Source organism: Oncorhynchus masou, chromosome 17, assembly GCF_036934945.1.
Source record: "Oncorhynchus masou masou isolate Uvic2021 chromosome 17, UVic_Omas_1.1, whole genome shotgun sequence".
NCBI lineage: Eukaryota > Metazoa > Chordata > Actinopteri > Salmoniformes > Salmonidae > Oncorhynchus > Oncorhynchus masou.
In genome coordinates, this window is record NC_088228.1 from 16,636,461 (window position 1) to 16,657,901 (window position 21,441).

Below are 21,441 nucleotides of genomic sequence, written 5' to 3' on the forward strand. Positions count from 1 at the left end.
CGCTCTCCCCCTCTCTACGCGTTTCTCCCCTCTCGCGCGTTCTCCCCCCCTCTCTACACGCCGTAACGATCGCTCTCTCTCGTAACGATCTACACATACTCTCTCTCTCTCGTAACGATCGCTCTCTCTCGTAACGATCTCTCTCTCGTAACGATCGCTCGGCTCTCTCTCGTAACGATCGCTCTCTCTCGTAACGATCGCTCTCTCTCGTAACGATCGCTCTCTCTCGTAACGATCGCTCTCTCGTAACGATCGCTCTCTCTCGTAACGATCGCTCTCTCGTAACGATCGCTCTCTCTCGTAACGATCGCTCTCTCTCGTAACGATCGCTCTCTCTCGTAACGATCGCTTCTAACGATCGCTCTTCGTAACGATCGCTCTCTCTCGTAACGATCGCTCTCTCTCTCTCGTAACGATCGCTCTCTAGTAACGATCGCTTCTCTCTTCGTAACGATCGCTTCTCTAGTAACGATCGCTCTCTCTAGTAACGATCGCTCTCTCTCTCGTAACGATCGCTCTCTCTAACGATCACTCTCTCTCGTAACAATCGCTCTCTCTCTCGTAACGATCACTCTCTCTCTCGTAACGATCTCTCTCTCTCGTAACGATCGCTCTCTCTCTCTCGTAACGATCGCTCTCTCTCTCTCGTAACGATTGCTCTCTCTCTCGTAACGATCGCTCTCTCTCGTAACGATCGCTCTCTCCCCCTCTCTCTCGTAACGATCGCTCTCTCTCGTAACGATCGCTCTCTCCCCCTCTCTCGTAACGCTTTCTCCCCCTCTCGCCATAACGCTCTCTCCCCCCTCTCTACGCGTTCTCTCCCCCCTCTCTACGCGTTCTCTCCCCCCCTCTCTACACGCCGCTTCGTAACGATCGCTCTCTCTCTCGTAACGATCTACACATACTCTCTCTCTCGTAACGATCGCTCGCTCTCGTAACGATCTCTCTCGTAACGATCGCCGCTTTTCTCTCGTAACGATCGCTCTCTCTCGTAACGATCGCTCTCTCTCGTAACGATCGCTCTCTCTCGTAACGATCGCTCTCTCGTAACGATCGCTCTCTCTCGTAACGATCGCTCTCTCTCGTAACGATCGCTCTCTCTCTCGTAACGATCGCTCTCTCTCTCGTAACGATCGCTCTCTCTCGTAACGATCGCTCTCGCTCTTCTCTCGTAACGATCGCTCTCGCTCTTCTCTAACGATCGCTTCTCTCTTCTCTCTCGTAACGATCGCTTCGCTCTTCTTCGATAACGATCGCTCTCTCTCTCGTAACGATCGCTCTCTCGTAACGATCGCTCTCTCTCTTCGTAACGATCGCTCTCTCTCTCAAACGATCGCTTCTCTCGTAACGATCGCTCTCTTTCTCTAACGATCGCTTCTCTCTAACGATCGCTCTCTCTCGTAACGATCGCTCTCTCGCTCAGAACGATCGCTTCTCTCGCCAGAAACGATCGCTCTCTCGTAACGATCGCTCTCTCTCTAGTAACGATCGCTTCTCTCTCCTCGCTCGCTTCTCTCTCGTAACGATCGCTCTCTCTCGTAACGATCGATCGCTCTCTCTCTCTAACGATCGATCGCTCTCTCGTAACGATCGCTTCTCTCTCTCGTAACGATCGCTTTCTCGTAACGATCGCTCTCTCGTAACGATTGCTCTCTCTCTCGTAACGATCGCTCTCTCTCGTAACGATCGCTCTCTCTCGTAACGATCGCTCTCTCTCTCGTAACGATCGCTCTCTCTCGTAACGATCGCTCTCTCTCGTAACGATCGCTCTCTCTCAGAACGATCGCTCTCTCTCTCGTAACGATCGCTCTCTCTCTTCGCCCCCTCTCTCATGTGTGATCGCTCTCTCTCGTAACGATCGACTCTCTCTCGTAACGATCGCTCTCTCTCAACGATCGCTCTCTCTCGTAACGATCGCTCTCTCTCTCTCGTAACGATCGATCTTCTCTCTCGTCTCTCGTACGACGCTCTCTGATCGACTCTTCTCGTGAACGATCGCTCTCTCTCTTCTCTTCGTAACGACGCTCTCGATCGCTCTCTCTCTCGTAACGATCGCTCTCGCTCTTCTCTCGTAACGATCGCTCGCTCTTCTCTCGTAACGATCGCTCTCTCTCTCGTAACGATCGCTCTCTCTCGTAACGATCGCTCTCTCTCGTAACGATCGCTCTCTCTCGTAACGATCGCTCTCTCTCGTAACGATCGCTCTCTCTCGTAACGATCGCTCTCTCAACGACGCTCTCTCTCTACCGCCCCCCTCGTACGATCGCTCGTAACGATCGCTCTCTCTCGCGTAACGATCGCTCTCTCTCGTAACGATCGCTCTCTCTCTCGTAACGATCGCTCTCTCTCTCTCGTAACGATCGCTCTCTCTCTCTCGTAACGATCGCTCTCTCTCTCGTAACGATCGCGCTCTCTCTCTCGTAACGATCGCGCTCTCTCTCTCGTAACGATCGATCGCTCTCTCGTAACGATCGCGCTTTCTCTCTCTCGTAACAATCGCTCTCTCTCTCGTAACGATCGCTCTCTCTCGTAACGATCGCGCTCTCTCTCTCGTAACGATCGATCGCTCTCTCTCGTAACGATCGCTCTCTCGTAACGATCTCACTCTCTCTCGTAACAATCGCTTTCTCTCGCTCGTAACGACCGCTCTCTCTCTCGTAACGATCGCTCTCTCCCCTCTCTCTTGTACCGCTCTTCCCCCCATCATAAAGCTCGCTCTCTCCCCTCGCAAAACTTGCTCTCTCTCTCCCCCCTTCTGTAGGTCCAGCTCCAGTCGTGACCGTGACAGGTTTGACCGCTTCGAGCGGCACGACAGCAGTCGCGACGAGCGTGGTGGCAGTCGCGACGCCCGCCCCCCTATCACTAAGCGCAGCTTCAGCCGTGAGACAGAGGAGCGTAGGGGCGATAGTTGCACCCCTACGGAACCCCCCGTCCGGCGCGTAGCCAGCATGACTGACGACAGAGACCGGGGAGGCAGCAGAGACCAGGGAGGCAGCAGAGACCAGGGAGGCAGCAGAGACCGGGGAGGCAGCGGTAGCCAGGGAGGCAGCCGTAGCCGGGGAGGCAGCGGTAGCCGGGACAGGGCTCCCAGCAAGGAGGTTGTTGGTAGGAGATTATACACACAGACTGCATACACACACTACAACACATACACATCCACACATGCGCTCACATTGGATACATTTATACACTCTTAGTGTGTGATGTGTGTTAGTGTATAATTGTGTGGTTATGTATAATTGTCTGTGTTAGTATATACTAGTGTGTGTTAATCTGACTATGGTTTTGTGTTGTATCTGTGCAGTGAAGCGTGAGACAGCCCACACCCCTCCCCCTGATGCTCCGACCAAACCGGCCGTGACCGAGGAGGAGCTGGAGAAGAAATCCAGCGCCATCATCGAGGAGTACCTCCATCTCAATGACATGAAGGTACACACACACACACACCTATCTCAATGACATGAAGGTACACACACACACACACACACACACCTATCTCAATGACATGAAGGTACACACACACACCCATCTCAATGACATGAAGGTACACACACACACACACACACCCATCTCAATGACATGAAGGTACACACACACACACACACACACACACCCATCTCAATGACATGAAGGTACACACACACACCCATCTCAATGACATGAAGGTACACACACACACCCATCTCAATGACATGAAGGTACACACACACACCCATCTCAATGACATGAAGGTACACACACACACACACACCTATCTCAATGACATGAAGGTACACACACACACCCATCTCAATGACATGAAGGTACACACACACACACACACACCTATCTCAATGACATGAAGGTACACACACACACACACACACACACACACCTATCTCAATGACATGAAGGTACACACACACACCCATCTCAATGACATGCTCACTCACGCATCATCAGTTTCATGTCAATGACAAATATAAACACACACATTTGGAGGCCATAGTAAAGCTAACTGCTGTATACTAAACTCCTGTCCTTCCCCCTCCGGCCCTGTAGGAGGCACTGCAGTGTGTAGTGGAGCTGAACAGCGCCCCGCTGCTCTTTGTGTTTGTGCGGAACGGTCTGGAGAACACTCTGGAGCGCAGCGCCATCGCCAGAGAACGCATGGGCCTGCTGCTGCACCAGCTCATCAAGGCTGGCACCCTGCCCACAACAGAGTACTACAAAGGGTAAGGGGGAGTATGTGTAGTACTTCCCTAGAGACCAGGTTGTGTGCTAGAGAGAGAGACAGACTGGGGAGGTCAGGGGAAGAGCGAGGGAGGGGGGTAGGGAGAGAGAGGGCTGGGTGGGAGGGAGGGAGAAATTTAAAAAGAAAACCACTTTCTGACAATTTTAAACGCGTAATATCTGAAAATGTAGCCAGCTAGACTCTCTTACCTGTTATACATGGATGAATGCTTCTCCCTCTCTGTCACAGATGCCATGATTGCCCTTAGTTTGAAGATGTAATCCGGAGACAGGTGTTTATACAACACAGCCTTCTGTATGTTCGACTCCGTCTGCATATTTGCAATCAAACGCTAGAATTTTCTCCTTAGCTACGATACTCTAATTCCACTGATTTTAAAACTCGGTCCTCCAGAAAGTGGAGAGCAACACTTATGCAGTTCTACTACGTGATATATATATTTTTTAAAGCTGCGTCAGAAAGTATTACCTACACATACTGACCAGCTCATTCTAGGCAGAAGCGTTTTACATGGCAGACCAATCCGAACTCGTCTCTTGGCATGTCCAGCCCACTCATTATCTCAACCAATCATGGCTAGCGGGAAGGTTGCGTCCTTTATTCTGTGGCTAAACCAACTAGGCTCGTAATTTTAACAATTGTATTTGTTTTTACAGATGTGTTACAGGTTTGTTATTAAGGCACATGGAAGTTCATATGTTCCAGAAGGCATTTCTGCCAATAAACACATTTTGATTTAAAAAAAATTAAGTTTACTTTCAAATGTGAAGTAGTGACGCCCGACATACGCCTAGTTTCCTGAAACGAGTCACAATTAGGCCCAAACCCGCTAATGATCAATATCCAGGAAAGAGACATTAAATTCTACAACCACCGAAAAGGAAGCGATTCCCAAACCTTCATAACAAAACCATCACCTACAGAGATGAACCTGGAGAAGAGTCCCCTAAGCAAGCTGGTCCTTGGGCTCTGTTCACAAACACACCCCACAGAGCCCTAGGACCGCAACACAATTAGATCCAAACAAATCATGAGAAAACAAAAAGATAATTACTTGACACATTAGAATGAATTAACAAAAAATCAGAGCAAACTAGAATGCTATATGGCCCTAAACAGAGTACACAGTGTCAGAATACCTGACCACTGTGACTGACCCAAAATTTATGGAAATCTTTGACTATGTATAGACTCAGTGAACATAGCATTGCTATTGAGAAAGGCCGCAGTAGGCAGACATGGCTCTCAAGAGAAGACAGGCTATGTGCTCACTGCCCACAAAATGAGGTGGAAGCTGAGCTGCACTTCCTAACCTCCTGCCAAATGTATGACCATATTAGAGAGACATATTTTCCTCAGATTACACAGACCCACAAAGAATTTTGAAAACAAACCCAATTTTGATAAACTCCCACATCTATTGGGTGTCGACAGAGCAGTGCCACAAATGTACTGTGTGCTTGTTAGAGAAAATAATTTAGAAGAGTCCATGTTAGTGCATGTGTGTATGCTATGAGTAAGGTTTTCACCTGGTTGTGTGTTTTCATCATAGGCTCCAAGAGATCCTGGAAGTGGCTGAGGACATGGCCATAGACATCCCCCACATCTGGCAATACCTGTCTGAGCTCATCAACCCCATGCTCCACGAGGGAGGCATCCCCATGGGACAGCTCTTCAGGTGAGGCCCAGACTTTATAGGCTGCGTAGGCCCAAACTCTGGAGGTCACTGTCATGTAAGTGTTGATGCCAGAAGGCTTTGACTGATGCTTCACTTATTGATGAATAGTTCTCTGACAAGAGATGGTAATTTTCACTTTTCATAAATTCATAGTTGTTTGGGAATGATAGTAATTTGTGAAAAAGTCTATAGCAATATAGAATGAGATAGCTGACCTGTGTTTGGACAATGAATAGATACTGCTGTAAATACATCCTAATAAAAACATCTGTCTTGTCCAGGACTGGAGTCCACGTAGACCAGTGCGCCATAGCCAATCAGAGCTACTGTAGGCTTATATGCTACTAAGCCATTTGACACACGGCAAGTGTTGCCTACAATATTTAGCAAGTTTTCAGACCCCTCCAGCGACTTCTATTGGTAAAAGATTCTAGCGACAAATGAAGCTACTTACACGGGCACGTCATCATTCACTTTGAACTGGACTGTGTGTTTACAGGCAGTAGGGCCTGTCATCATTCACTTTGAACTGGACTGTGTGTTTACAGGCAGTAGGGCCTGTCATCATTCACTTTGAACTGGACTGTGTGTTTACAGGCAGTAGGGCCTGTCATCATTCACTTTGAACTGGACTGTGTGTTTACAGGCAGTAGGGCCTGTCATCATTCACTTTGAACTGGACTGTGTGTTTACAGGCAGTTGGGCCTGTCATCATTCACTTTGAACTGGACTGTGTGTTTACAGGCAGTAGGGCCTGTCATCATTCACTTTGAACTGGACTGTGTGTTTACAGGCAGTAGGGCCTGTCATCATTCACTTTGAACTGGACTGTGTGTTTACAGGCAGTAGGGCCTGTCATCATTCACTTTGAACTGGACTGTGTGTTTACAGGCAGTAGGGCCTGTCATCATTCACTTTGAACTGGACTGTGTGTTTACAGACAGTAGGGCCTGTCATCATTCACTTTGAACTGGACTGTGTGTTTACAGGCAGTAGGGCCTGTCATCATTCATTTTGAACTGGACTGTGTGTTTACAGGCAGTAGGGCCTGTCATCATTCACTTTGAACTGGACTGTGTGTTTACAGGCAGTTGGGCCTGTCATCATTCACTTTGAACTGGACTGTGTGTTTACAGGCAGTAGGGCCTGTCATCATTCACTTTGAACTGGACTGTGTGTTTACAGGCAGTAGGGCCTGTCATCATTCACTTTGAACTGGACTGTGTGTTTACAGGCAGTAGGGCCTGTCATCATTCACTTTGAACTGGACTGTGTGTTTACAGGCAGTAGGGCCTGTCATCATTCACTTTGAACTGGACTGTGTGTTTACAGACAGTAGGGCCTGTCATCATTCACTTTGAACTGGACTGTGTGTTTACAGGCAGTAGGGCCTGTCATCATTCACTTTGAACTGGACTGTGTGTTTACAGGCAGTAGGGCCTGTCATCATTCACTTTGAACTGGACTGTGTGTTTACAGGCAGTAGGGCCTGTCATCATTCACTTTGAACTGGACTGTGTGTTTACAGGCAGTAGCAACAGCCGACTTTAGATCAATAGAACACATTTGCCAAAATACACCTGAATGGATTTCTGCAAATATGTCAATACCACTTGGGAGTCCTCTTATATTTGGGAACTTAACAGTCATATTGATCAAACAACCATGAAACGGTAGGCGCTCTCCCTCAGTTACCTGTGCAACAACTCTTAGCCAGAGCGAGATGAGCTAAACGCTACCGAGGGAACAGTAGATTCGTAAAACGTTGCTCTCCCCCGCTCAGAGGGTTAAGGGACCGTCTTAAAACTGCAGCACCTACATGACATATAGCTCTCAAATAAGTATGACTTTGTTCAGAGACCTCTGCTCTAGAATCCACAGCAATTCATTTTTTTGACCTTTTATTTCACTTTACAGAGAACTTCAATTGCTTCCATGAGTAGTTCAGGGACCTCACCTGTCCAATCTATGGCAATTGCTATTGTATTTTTTAAACTTTACTTCATGTATAAAAAACTGGACTGTGTGTTTCCACCCCATATCACTTGCATGAATTAAACCAACTGTTACTGTTTCAGGGGCCTCATCAATACAATCTCAGGCAACATTTATTTTTTTTACATATGAAAGAAATGTCATAGAAAAAGGCCGAAGTTAAATACAAATGTAATTACTGTAGATTGTGCGGTGATAGAGGTTGCACGCTATTTACGTTTTATTTTGACATTTCATTTAAAATAGCCAAAGTAAAAATAAAAATAAATTTTAAAAATCCAAATGTAATTGCCGTAGTTTGTACAAACATTCAAGTTCAGTAAAGCTAGATAAATTAATTCACATTTCTTGCCAGCTTACCACATGACACCTACATCTCTAGCTGTAGCCTTGGAAAAACATTATGGGGGGAAAAGGTAGCCACGAACCCACTCGTCCAATAACACCCTCCCAACAGCTAGCTAGCTAACGTTGGGCTCTGTGTTTTGAGCTTGCAAAATAAATGGCTCCATAAATAGATAAGCTAGCCTATTGCCCATGTTATAACTGACTTGTGATCATTGCCTGCCTATGCTAGTTTGATTGTATAGACATACCCAGCCCTGGTTACATTTGTCCCTTTTTGTCCAAAATATTGAGTAATTGAACCTGAAACAGCATCCTGAATGGCTAAAGGAAGTTAGCGATGTACCAGGACAGATGGATTTACAACCTGATAGCAATATTTGTTGGGTTCCAAGATATTTATTGGTGAATTTGTAATTAGACATTTTGAGTCAAATAGAACCTATTTTTAAAACCTCTTATGAAGTTGGTTTTGTAGCATACATTGGGAATTTTATATTTTTGACTGATTAAGATTGTCTGTTTGTTTCATATCTGCAAAGTAGTTAAAACGCTGTCAGTTCTACTGGAAGAGTGTGCCCAATAACCTTGCTGCTGTATGTGTGTCTACAGAGAGATCTCCAAGCCCCTGATTCCCCTGCGTAAGGCCGGTGTGCTGCTGGTGCACATCCTCAACTTACTCTGTAAAGAAATGGTGAGTGTCTGTATGAACGCCATGTGTGTTTTACTCGATCAGGGCTCTCAAACACTGTTCCTGGAGACCTGTAGGTGTTCAATCCAACCCCAGTTGTAACTGACCTGATTCAGCTTATCAACCAGCTAATTATTAGAATCCAGTGCACTAGATTATGGTTGTAGTGAACCTACAGGACGGTAGGGTTAAAAAACCCTGTACCAGATAGATATACAACTTTGTATGTATTTGAAATGTGTGTAACCATGTCCATGAGTGGTGCATTGTGCACATTTGAAGATGTCTGTATGTGTTGACCACACACACACAGCGCCTTCAGAAAGTATTCACACCCCTTGACTTGTTCCACATTTTGGTGTTACAGCCTGAATAAGAAATGGACTACATTGAGATTTTTGTCACTGGCCATGATACCCCATAATGTCAACATGGAATTATTTAAAAATATGTATATATATTAATAAAACATTTTAAGCTGAAATGTTGTGAGTCAATAAGTATTCAACCCCTTTTGTTATGGCAAGTCTAAGTTCAGGAGTAAAAAAATCCTTGCATAGAAGGGCACCTATTGATAGATGGGTAAAAGAAGAAGAAGCGAATAACCCTTAGAGCATGGTGCAGTTATTCATTTTACACTTTAGATAGTGTATCAATACACAGTCGCTACAAAGTTAAAAGGCGAGATAAATTCACCTTTCAGCAGGACAATAACCTAAAACACAAGGCCAAATCTACACAGGAGTTGCTTACCAAGAAGACAGTGGTTTGAGTGGCCAAGCTACAGTTTTTACTCAAATCTGCTTGAAAATCTAGCAATGATCCACAACAAGTTTTGACAGAGCAGAATTTTGAAAGGAATAATGGGCAAATATTGTACAATCCAGATGTGTAAAGCTCTTTGAGACTCACAACTGTAATTGCTGCCAAAGGTGACTAACATATTTTAATTTTAATTTTTTTAATTTTACCTTTATTTAACCAGGCAAGTCAGTTAAGAACACATTCTTATTTTCAATGACAGCCTGGGAACAGTGGGTTAACTGCCTGTTCAGGAGCAGAACGACAGATTTGTACCTTGTCAGCTCGGGGGTTTGAACTCACAACCTTCCGGTTACTAGTCCAACGCTCTAACCACTAGGCTAACCTGCCGCCCCAGTATTGACTCAAGGGTATGAATACTTATGTAAATGAGATTTCTATTTCATTTTCAATCCATTTGCTTGCTAGAATTTCTAAAAACATGTTTTCACTTTGGCAATATGGTAGATGGGTGAGAAACATCTGTTTAATCCATTTTGAATTCAGGCTAACAACAAAATGTGAAGTAAGTCAAGGGATATGAATATTTTCTGGAGGCACATTTGGAACCCTTGCCCCAGAACAGCCTCAGTTCGTCAGGGCATGGACTCTACAAGGTATAGTGTTCCACTGGGATGCTGAACCGTGTTGACGCCAATGCTTCCCACAGTTGTCAAGTTGGCTGGATATCCTGTGGGTGGTGGGCCATTCTTGATACACGGGAAACTGTTGAGCATGAAAACTCCAGAAGCGTTGCTCTTCTTGACAGTCTAACCTATGTGTCTTCTACCCAACCGTTCAAAGGCACTGACATTTTGTGTCTTGCCCATTCACCCTCTGAATGGAACCTATACACAATCCATGTCTTCATTGTCTCAAGGCTTTAAAACCCTTGTTTAACCTGTCTCCCCTCCTTCATCTACATTGATTTGAAGTGGATTTAACAAGTGACATCAATAAGGGATCATAGCTTTCACCTGGTCAGTCTGTCATGGAAAGAGCAGGTGTTCCTTATGTTTTATATGCTGTGTGTGTATATAAATATTGTTTCTGTGTTAGACCCATAAGAAGGTGGGTGGTATGTGGATGGAGGCGGGGCTCAACTGGAGAGACTTCCTGCCAGAGGACGAGGATGTCAACAAGTTTGTGACTGAACAGGTCAGTGGGGGACAATGGGGTTTATTGCTGATCTGTTGTAAGTATTTGCTAATGAAATGTTTAGTTGGGGCCACGCAATCTGACTGTGCCATTTAAGGATGGACGACTGAAAATATGTCCTTTATAAATGAGAGGAAACATTGATGAGGTGAAGGGGTTTACTGTATCGTTCTATGAGTGTGTGTTCCATAGAGATAGTGTTCTTAATGCCATCCTATGGTGTGTTCTCTTTCCAGAAAATTGAGTTTACCCTTGGGGAGAAGTCAGACGGGACCAATCAGAAGACAACCATGAGTGGGGAGGAGCTTAGCAAACAGCTTGACAGACTGATCCAGGACAAGGCTAACAACCAGCGTATCAGAGACTGGGTCCAGGTCTGTCTTCTCCTGTGTGTGTCCTGGTGTGGTGGGGGTGTTTGTGTGTGTCCGTGGTGAGGGGTTTTGTGTGTGTCCGTGGTGGCGGGTGTGTGTGTGTGTGTCCGTCCGTCCGTCCGTTCGTGGTGGGGGGTTTGTGTGTGTGTGTGTGTGTGTGTGTGTGTGTGTGTGTGTGTGTGTGTGTGTGTGTGTGTGTGTGTGTGTGTGTGTGTGTGTGTGTGTGTGTGTGTGTGTGTGTGTGTGCGTATGCAACTGTCTGAGTATCAACAGGTAAATTGAATGAGTTTGACTTGCATTCTAGGCACCACCATTTTACTCTTGGGAAACCAGTCTCTGTGTGGTAACTGTTTATCATCTCACCTACAGGCCAACCTGGACGAACAGCAGACGTCAGCCAACCAATTTGTGCGCTCTCTGATGACATCCATTTGCCAGTCAGCCGTTATATGTGAGTATGCATTCCGAGCACATATCTCGGGCCCTTCTGTTTCAAATCAAATGTATTTATATAGCCCTTCGTACATCAGCTGATATCTCAAAGTGCTGTACAGAAACCCAGCCTAAAACCCCAAACAGCAAGCAATGCAGGTGTAGAAGCACGGTGGCTTGGAAAAACTCCCTAGAAAGGCCCAAACCTAGGAAGAAACCTAGAGAGGAACCAGGCTATGTGGGGTGGCCAGTCCTCTTCTGGCTGTGCCGGGTGGAGATTATAACAGAACATGGCCAAGATGTTCAAATGTTCATAAATGACCAGCATGGTCCAATAATAATAAGGCAGAACAGTTGAAACTGGAGCAGCAGCACGGCCAGGTGGACTGGGGACAGCAAGGAGTCATCATGTCAGGTAGTCCTGAGGCATGGTCCTAGGGCTCAGGTCCTCCGAGAGAGAGAAAGAAAGAGAGAATTAGAGCGAGCGAGCAAACTTAAATTCACACAGGACACCGAATAGGACAGGAGAAGTACTCCAGATATAACAAACTGACCCTAGCTCCCCGACACATAAACTACTGCATAGCTTAACAACGCCAACCTCCTTTCTTGGCATGCACGCTGTCTTCCTGTCCTCTGTGTTATGCAGGGACATAAAGTCCAGTGCTTTGTCTTCAGTGGCAGAACGTTTCCATTTCCTGGTTCTATCCTCAATTGCTGATATCTATGTCTGATTGGCAATGAGGGTATCAATTTGGGTGTAGAATGAGTGTTGGTAGTTTGTGCCAGTCTAACTTTGGGTTAATATCCCTAAGAAAAGGGTTAACTGGTTGGAGACTAAGGAGGAAAAACACATCCATCCTTTCTCCCTTTGTATGTCACTTAGTCCTGCATGTTAGTGCTCGGAACCTTCGACTTTCACTGTACCCTAACACCGGCAACCCTGTAACTGTGACTAAGCACTCTGAATCTTAGTTTCTCTAGGCACTCACTCTCCATCTCTCCTTGCTTCCCTCCGTCCAGGTGAGAACCCATACAAGGTGGACGTGGAGCAGATTACCCAGAGGGCAAAACTGCTGCAGCGGTACCTGAGTGATGAGAAGAAGGAACTGCAGGCCCTCTATGCCCTCCAGGCCCTCATGGTGCACATGGAGCAACCGGCCAGTGAGTACAGTATAGCACCGCAGTGTCTCTCACCTCAGTTCTGTGAGGTTGTGTATGATTGTGGATAGCGAGGCTAGAGTCACGCCTTTACAACCTCATTGTCCTGGTGTGCTAGAGTGCTCGTAAAGTAAACATATTTGCCTATTCATTGGCTGTAGTCTCTTCTGACCCAGCCAATCACCAGCTCCGATACAGAACCTACATTTGTATGTTTTTTTTGTACTTTTACCCTTTTTTCTTCCCAATTTTGTGATATCCAATTGTTAGTTAGTCTTGTCTCATCGCTGCAACTCCCCTATGGACTTGGGAGAGGCGAATGTCGAGAGCCGTGTGTCCTCCGAAATACGACCCTCCAAAGCTGCACTGCTTCTTGACACACTGCTCGCTTAACCCTGGAGGCCAGCCACACCAATGTGTCGGAGGAATCACCGTACAGCTGGCGACCGAAGTCAGCGTGCATGAGCCCAGCCCGCCACAAGCAATCGCTAGAGCTCGTAGGACATCCCGGCCGGCCAAACCCTCCCCTTACCCGGACGACGGTGGGCCAATTGTGCACTGCCTCATTGGTCTCCCCGTCGCGGCAGGCTGCAACACAGCCTGGGATTTAACCCGGGTCTATAGTGACACCTCAAGCACTGCGATGTAGTTCCTTAGAACGCCACTCGGGAGGCTCAGAACCTCCATTCGAATGTTGTTGTTTTTTATAGTGAATATCCACATCGTGGCAGTTTCTTCACATTTGTGTAGAGTTTGTCTTTCACATTCCAGCCAACTGTCTAGTCTTATAAAAAAAAAAAATATATATATATAGATACTTTTTTTTTGTTTTTAAATGAGCTTTGGTGGTTTGTGTGAGTAAGAAATGGGATGGAGGGAGTATATATTGATTTGCTTTTCTCTGCCTAGCTAATGTGTTGTGGCTATTCTCTATCAATGTTCATGAGTCATGATTATGAAGCTTAACCATCATCTCTTCCTGTCACCCTCCCTTCACCAGATCTGCTGCGGATGTTCTTTGACACGCTTTACGACGAGGACGTGATCAAAGAGGAGGCCTTTTACAGGTGGGAGTCCAGCAAAGACCCAGCCGAGCAGACTGGAAAGGGTGTGGCCCTCAAGTCGGTCACCGCCTTCTTCACCTGGCTCCGTGATGCCGAAGAAGAGTCCGACAAAGACTAAACGGGCCTCACTCTAAAACAACCCCTCTATGGCCAGGGAGGGGTATTGCAAGGGGGGCCAAGGAGGGATTTGGACTCTGGCTCTTTAATGTTGCGGACTGATACCAATCCTCAACGAGGCTATTGAGAGCGGGACATACAATCACTTTCTCTCTCTTTCTCTCACTCTCACTTCGTCATTCTCTCTCCTTTCCCAGTTTTGTGATGGCAAGTGTCCGCCGAAAATGAAATAAATCTGAAAAATTATTCTGCCGGATTTTGCTTGTGTAAACGCGTGGGATAACTACTACGGTCATTGTGTATAAAACCCTTTTAACTTTATGTTCTTGAAAAACGTAAGCCACCACGCTGCTCTCTTTATGGTTCTAGACACAATTCTATTATGCAACATACTATATGACACGCAAAACGCATAGAGACAATGGTAGAGGTGTCATGTAGCATGCTTTTCCCCAGGAGTGGGGTATCATGTCCGATCCAACACTATCTTGTTTATGGAGCGTACAGCATGGTTTAAGTGTTTCTATTGGTGATTCATGTGGAAAGGAGAAGCAGCAGACATGGTATGTTGGCTGATCAGCTGACATCAAATTTATGTGGCTGACTGTATGGAGCCGCTGATTGGAGTTCTGAGCGAAGTTTGTCTGTACCTTTTCCCCCACTTCCAGTTTACCGCTGTACTAGGACCTGTGTGAGGACAGAAACACAATGGAGGACTGATTGTGACCTATGACCATTAGCCTCTGACCATGGCTACTGAGGGGACGGAGAGGGGGGTCTTCTGTATGCTTCCTTAAACCCATCCTTTCACTTCCACCCCCAGTAGTCAATCCTGACTGAGATTCTTCATCTTTTACCTTTCTTGTACTTACATGATGAACTGTTGGGTGCTTTCTCTCTCTCTCGAGACCCCTGTCATATCGGTAAAGAAACACCTAACTAGAGGAAACTTAATGACAAGGTCACCATTTAAAACTTGAAACCTACAGAAATCAACTTGATGAAAAACAGAAATGATCCGAAAGCCTTTTCTACTCTGAGTAGAATCACATTTCAGGAGCGTTCTGTACATATATATATTACACTTTTTTTCTGTTTTATTTTTCAGAAATAATAAAAATAAATTGCTGATGTACTGTAAACTTTAAAATGCCATGTATCTTTTTCCAACAGAAATGGCAGGTTGATGAGATGCAGAAAGGGGTGTTCCATTCATTAGTTTTATTGGAATTTTGTAAATATTTTTTCCCCTATTTTATTATTTAAGGAATAACTGCTTCTTTTTGCATCGGAAACTGGAAAAGATGAGGAAACAGAGCATTGCAAATAAAATACCTGGGTGGAGTTTGTAGCAGAAATAGTGTTTGTATGGTCACTAGTATACTTATTTTTCTTCTCTAGTTTAGCCTGCCAGAAGGATTGTACATGCCCACTAGGTGTAGCATTTTTGTATAGGGTTGAAATGTCTATCAGAGAGCCACATCAGGGGTTTATCAAAGGCTCAAGCACTCCATTATTGACAGAACATGGGTAGCTTTCTCATTCCCTGTGGGATTAACATTGACGGTGCATCAGGTGGTGCACGTGTTGGGATTTGGGAAATTTAGGTCAATCAACCGTCGGGTTCACAGGTTTGCAGGTGGTTAGGATGGGTCCCGAGTGGTGCAACAGTCTAAGGCATTGCATCTCATTGCTAGAGGCGTCACTACAGACCCTAGTTTGATTCCAGGATGTATCGCAACCGGCCGTTATTGGGAGTCCCATAGGGCGACGCACAATTGGCCCAGCATCGTCCGGGTTTGGCAAGGGGTAGGCGGTCATTGTAAATAAGAATTTGTTCTTGACTGACTTGGCTAGTTAAATAAAAAATAATGGTAGCCTATAATGATTAATAGCCTAATTTAGTCTCCAATTACAGAGCATTCGGTAATTATTGAGGGGGGGGGGGGGGGACGTATTAAATCCATTTTAGAAAAAGACTAACACAATGTGGAAACATTCTAGGGGTCTGAATACTTTCTAAAGGACTATATGCGGACTAGATAGCCTACATTGACAGACGTACCACAAGTAATAGGCAACAACGAACAATTCGCGAGATGTGATCAATGGGGGGAACAGAATTGGTGAAGACAATGTCTTGCGTTAATGACGCCTCCCAACAGAGGGAACCATTTTGACAGAGCGCATATGTTTGAAGTGTGAAAGCAGGACTTTTTGAACTACAAGTATCGGGGGAACTAAACCGCACGGGGCACCATGGTAGCATCTGTTGATGGGATTTGAGACCAGCGCATTGTGATCATGTGCGATACTCGACGATGCCACCACCTCCATTTGGTTTGCAGGCAGTGGCTGATTTTAGCAGGTAAATCTTGGTTGGGTAACAAAACATTTTTTTTAATGCATGCCAGCAAAAACAATACATTAATTGCACAATAACGGTGACAACAAACTGTTAGGGCCTACATAAAGCTGTTCCATCACTGCTACACACCTGGCTATCAGCGGAGCCTTGTCTGACAGTGAAACAATTAATTCAGTCTCATTTACTGCCTTTTTTTTTACATAGCTGATTTGGCTGACTTTTCAATGCGGAGACTCTGTTACATAGCAAATGTTCAGTTTTTCCTGAAAGAATCTTTGTAGGAGAAATCGCTCCGTTTTGTACATCACATTTGGCTACCGAAACGAACCGAAAATTCAGTCACCAAAACGTCAAACCTTTTCCGAATTAACTCCATAATATTGACCGAAACATGGCAAACGTTGTTTAGAATCAATCCTCAAGGTGTTTTTTCACATATCTCTTCATTGATATGCAGTTCGTGGAAGCCTGCTTTCCCCTCAGAATCGCATGGAAAAATACCAGCAGCTGAAAAAGACGCACCAATTTCGACGGAGGACACCGGGCGGACACCTGGAAAATGTAGTCTCTTATGGTCAATCTTCCAATGATATGCCTACAAATACGTCACAATGCTGCAGACACCTTGGGGAAACGACAGAAAGGGCTGACTCACTCCTCTCGCATTCACAGCCATATAAGGAGACAATGGAAAACGGAGCCTCAAAAATCCTGCTGATTTCCTGGTTGCCGTTTCATCTTGGTTTTGCCTGTAGCTCCCGTTCTAGGGCACCCACAGACAATATCTTTGCAGTTCTGGAAAATTCAGAGTGTTTTCTTTCCAAAGCTATCAATTATATGCATAGTCGAGCATCTTTTTGTGACAAAATATCTTGTTTAAAATGGGAACGTTTTTCATCCAAAAATGAAATAGCGCCCCTAGAGTTTCAAGAGGTTAAACAAATGTGGTTTCTAATGACAATTGAGATGTACAAAATATGGTATAAAGTGACGACGAGCGGATGAGGCAATCCATAATTTAGATTAAGACTAATGAGCGAGCTAGGACAGGCATAGTCAATAACTATTTGTTCTGCACTTCTGAAATGTTCAGCTACAGAATAAAGAACATGGGCCGTTCTTACGGTGTTCTCCCTGTACACCAACTTAGAACCATTGGATAAATAAAGGAGATATATAACCATACAATGAAAGCTCTTGCAATATTCTATGATTACATTTCTCTAAAACAGGCTATAGGCTAAATGTGCACCGCCAAGTCAGAACTATAGGCTACATTTATAAGGTGACAAGGGATCAAATTATTAGTGTGAGGCACATGGGCTACTAACAGCTTACTACACAACATACACTTAGTATTACTTTCTTAGCAACAGTAAACAGTCGTGGCCAAAAGTTTTGAGAATGACATATTCATTTCCACAATGTTTGCTGCTTCAGTGTCTAGATATTTTTGTCAGATGTTATTATAGAATACTGAAGTATAATTACAAGCATTTCATAAGTGTCAAATGCTTTTATTGACAATTCCATGAAGTTGATGCAAAGAGGCAATATTTGCAGTGTTGCCCCTTCTTTTTCAAGACCTCTGCAATCTACCCTGGCATGCTGTCCATTAACTTCCAGGCCGCATCCTGACTGATGGCAGCCCATTCTTGCATAATCAATGCTTGAAGTTTGTCAGAATTTGTTTGTCCGCCCGCCTCTTGAGGATTGACCACAAGTTCTCATTGGGATTAAGGTCTGGGGAGTTTCCTGGCCATGGACCCAAAATATCGATGTTTTGTTCCCCGAGCCACTTACTTATCACTTTGCCTTATGGCAAGGTGCTCCATCATGCTGGAAAAGGCATTGTTCTTCACCAAACTGTTCCTGGATGGTTGGGAGAAGTTGCTCTCGGAGGATGGTACCTATTCTTTGTTCATGGCTGTGTTCTTAGGTAAAATTGTGAGTGAGCCCACTCCCTTGGCTGAGAAGCAACCCCACACATGAATGGTCTCAGAATGATTTACTGTTGGCAAGACACAGGACTGATGGTAGCGCTCACCTTGTCTTCTCCGGACAAGCTTTTTTCAGGATGCCCCAAACAATCGGAACGGGGATTCATCAGAGAAAATGACTTTACTCCAGTCCTGAAAATGTCATATTTGTGTCATTCTCAACTTTTGGCCACGACTGTACAGTGCATTCAGTAAGAATTCAGACCCCTTGAATTTGTCCACATTTTATTACATTAAATCCTTATTGTAAAATGGATGAAATTATTTTTTTCCCTCAATCGACACACAATACCCCATAATGGTGACTCAAAAGCAGGTTTTATAAATTGTTGCAAATGTAAAAATTAAAAGATATCTTATTAACATGAGTATTCAGATTCTTTATTCGGATCTTTGTTGAATCACCTTTGGCAATGATTACAGCTTCAAGTCTTCTTGGGTATGATGCTACAAGCTTGGCACACCTGTATTTGGAGAGTTTCGCACATTCTCCTCTGCAGATCATCTCAAACTCTGTCAGGTTGGATGGGGAGCATCTCTCCGATCGAACATTTCTGGAGAGACGTGAAAATAGCTGTGCAGAGACGCTCGGTCATGTTGGATGGGGAGCGTCTGCACAGCTATTTTCAGGTCTCTCCAGAGATGTTCGATCGGGTTCAATTTCGGGCTCTGGCAGGGCCACTCAAGCACTTTGAGACTTGTTCCAAAGCCACTCCTGCATTGTCTTGGCTGTGTATTTTAGGGTCGTTGTCCTGTTGGAAGGTGAACCTTCGCCCCAGTCTGAGGTCCTGAGTGCTCTGGAGCAGGTTTTCATCAAGGATCTCTCTGTACTTTTCACCGTTCATCTTTCCCTCAATTCTGACTAGTCTCCCAGTCCGTGCTGCTAAAAAGCATCCCCACAGCATGATGCTGCTACCACAATGCTTCACCTTAGGGATGATGCCAGGTTTCCTCCCGACGTGACACTTGGCATTCAGGCCAAATAATTCAATCTTGGTTTCATCAAACCAGAGAATCTTGTTTCTTATGGTCTGAGAGTATGTTCTTTTAGGTGCCTGTTGGCAAACTCCAAGAGGGCTGTCATGCCTTTTACTGATGAATGGCTTCTGTCTGGCGTCTCTGGCGTCTGTGTTCTTGGGGATCTTCAATGCTGAATAAATGTTTTGGTACTTTTCTGTGCCTCGACACAGTCCTGTTTCGGAACTCTACAGACAATTACTTCAACCTCGTGGTTTGGTTTTTGCTCTGACATGCACTGTCAACTGTGGGACCTTATATGGGCCTGTGTGTGCCTTTTCAAAATCATGTCCAATCAATTGAATTTACTTCAGGGGGACTCCAATCAAGTTGTAGAAACATCTCAAGGATGATCAATGGAAACAGGATGCACTTGAGCTCAATTTGGAGTCTCCCAGCAAAGGGTCTGAATACTTAGGTAAATAAGGTATTGTTTTTACATTTTTAATACATTTTGCAAAATTTCACGATCTGTTCTCTCTGTCATTAGGGTATTGTATGTAGATTGATCGGGGGGGGGGAGATTTAATCCATTTAAGGCTGTAACGTAACAGAATGTGGGGGAAAAGTCAAGGGGTCTGAATACTTCCCAAATACACTATCTTCCTGGCATATTACATTTATGCAGCAGCATACCATATTTTTTGGACTCACCTTGTTGTGCAGTGCTCATTTGAACAGGAAGGTGGCGCTCTAGAAAGAGGCCCAAAATCCCAACTTGGAATTCCGAGTTGGATGACCGTTAAATTATTTTCCAAATCGGAGCCAATGTTATCCGAGTTCCCAATTGCCTTGAATTCACTGAAGCCTTTGATTTCTAGTTTCCAGTTGTTTTGAACGCGGCAGAAGTCATGCTGGATTGACAGGACAATGTATTCACACTCTTCTGGCCCATGGTGTTACCCCCTTTTTCGTGATATCCAATTGGTAGTTATGATCTTGTCTCATCGCTGCAATTCCCCTACGGACTCGGTGAAGGTCGAGAGCCAAGTACATTGCTTCTTGACACACTGCTCGCTTAACCCGGAAGCCAGCCACATCAATGTGTCTGAGGAAACACTGTCAAACCGACGTCGACCTTCCGGCCCGCCACGAGTTGCTAGAGCACGATGAGACAAGGACATCCGGGATCGAACCCAGGGCTGCAGTTGCACCTTAGCACTCATTGTTGATTTAGCGATTTCCAACTTGTTGTGTAATGGTAATGGCCGATGAGCACCGATACGTTTTATCTATAATTTTTCTTCATATTACAAGGATTGAAAAGGATTTTCCAGTAGATTGCTGACTTGATGACGTCTAGCTTGCTAGCTAAGATTTTGAAAGTATGATAACATGATCAGTCCAATCAAAGCTAAGATAGATGGATATAACGTGATTTGATGTCATTTTATCTGTGGCCAATGACCTTGAGCTGCCTTGGATCCATGAGTGACAGAACACTGAGCCAATCACGGTGCAACTAGAGAACATTACTAACCCCATCATTATTTTAGCTGGTGTCGGTCTCAGCCATGTCACATCACCGGTGAGCAGACGCGTATTTGACATGGCCTTACAGTAAAATACTCCTATCCAAGAGACTGCATGCTTGCTTAGCCTATATCCCTTTCTCTGGCAGATAAAACAGTCCCCGCAGTCTCAAAGAGAAAAGCCCCACTGGTTAGCAGACACCCCCACAGGGCGGTGTGGTCCACGATCTCTGGTGGCCCATGCTCCTGTCATTGTCTATTTTTGTTGTTGTTGAATAATTCATTTTGACAGCAAACCTCCAAGTCATTCATAACCCTTTTTAATTTACGTAAGTACTATGAAACAAAGTTTTTGTTTCTTGTGATTCAGGAATGTGACTGAAAAAGAGAGAAAATACTGATGGAAAGTATAAGGGAATATCAGTGAAGAAATGCTGTGGTCAAGGCTACGACGACACCAGTGCAATGAGTGGAGCTTTACTCAGGTGTTCAAAAGCCATTGCAGAACGAGAGCCTCATGCTTCTTATAGTTCTTTA

The 21,441-nt window shown here is 45.0% G+C and overlaps 1 protein-coding gene, 1 non-coding gene and 1 pseudogene across 2 annotated transcripts in view; all 3 read left to right on the forward strand.

Moving 5' to 3' along the window:
• The window catches only part of LOC135558619 (eukaryotic translation initiation factor 4 gamma 1-like), a 51,198-nt gene extending 35,807 nt beyond the window's left edge, over window positions 1–15,391 (forward strand). The window contains 10 exon segments of the mRNA XM_064992561.1: window positions 2,762–3,105; window positions 3,305–3,429; window positions 4,042–4,214; window positions 5,787–5,912; window positions 8,865–8,946; window positions 10,804–10,902; window positions 11,139–11,276; window positions 11,643–11,724; window positions 12,729–12,869; window positions 13,867–15,391. Of these exon segments, the coding sequence (XP_064848633.1) occupies window positions 2,762–3,105; window positions 3,305–3,429; window positions 4,042–4,214; window positions 5,787–5,912; window positions 8,865–8,946; window positions 10,804–10,902; window positions 11,139–11,276; window positions 11,643–11,724; window positions 12,729–12,869; window positions 13,867–14,048 (1,492 nt within the window). The 3' untranslated portion in view covers window positions 14,049–15,391.
• On the forward strand, window positions 12,306–12,433 carry LOC135559111 (small nucleolar RNA SNORA57; annotated as a pseudogene).
• Window positions 12,936–13,066, forward strand: LOC135559098 (small nucleolar RNA SNORA3/SNORA45 family). Its single transcript, XR_010458440.1, has one exon. It is a non-coding gene; the product is annotated as a small nucleolar RNA SNORA3/SNORA45 family (small nucleolar RNA).
• Window positions 15,392–21,441: the final 6,050 nt, after the last annotated feature.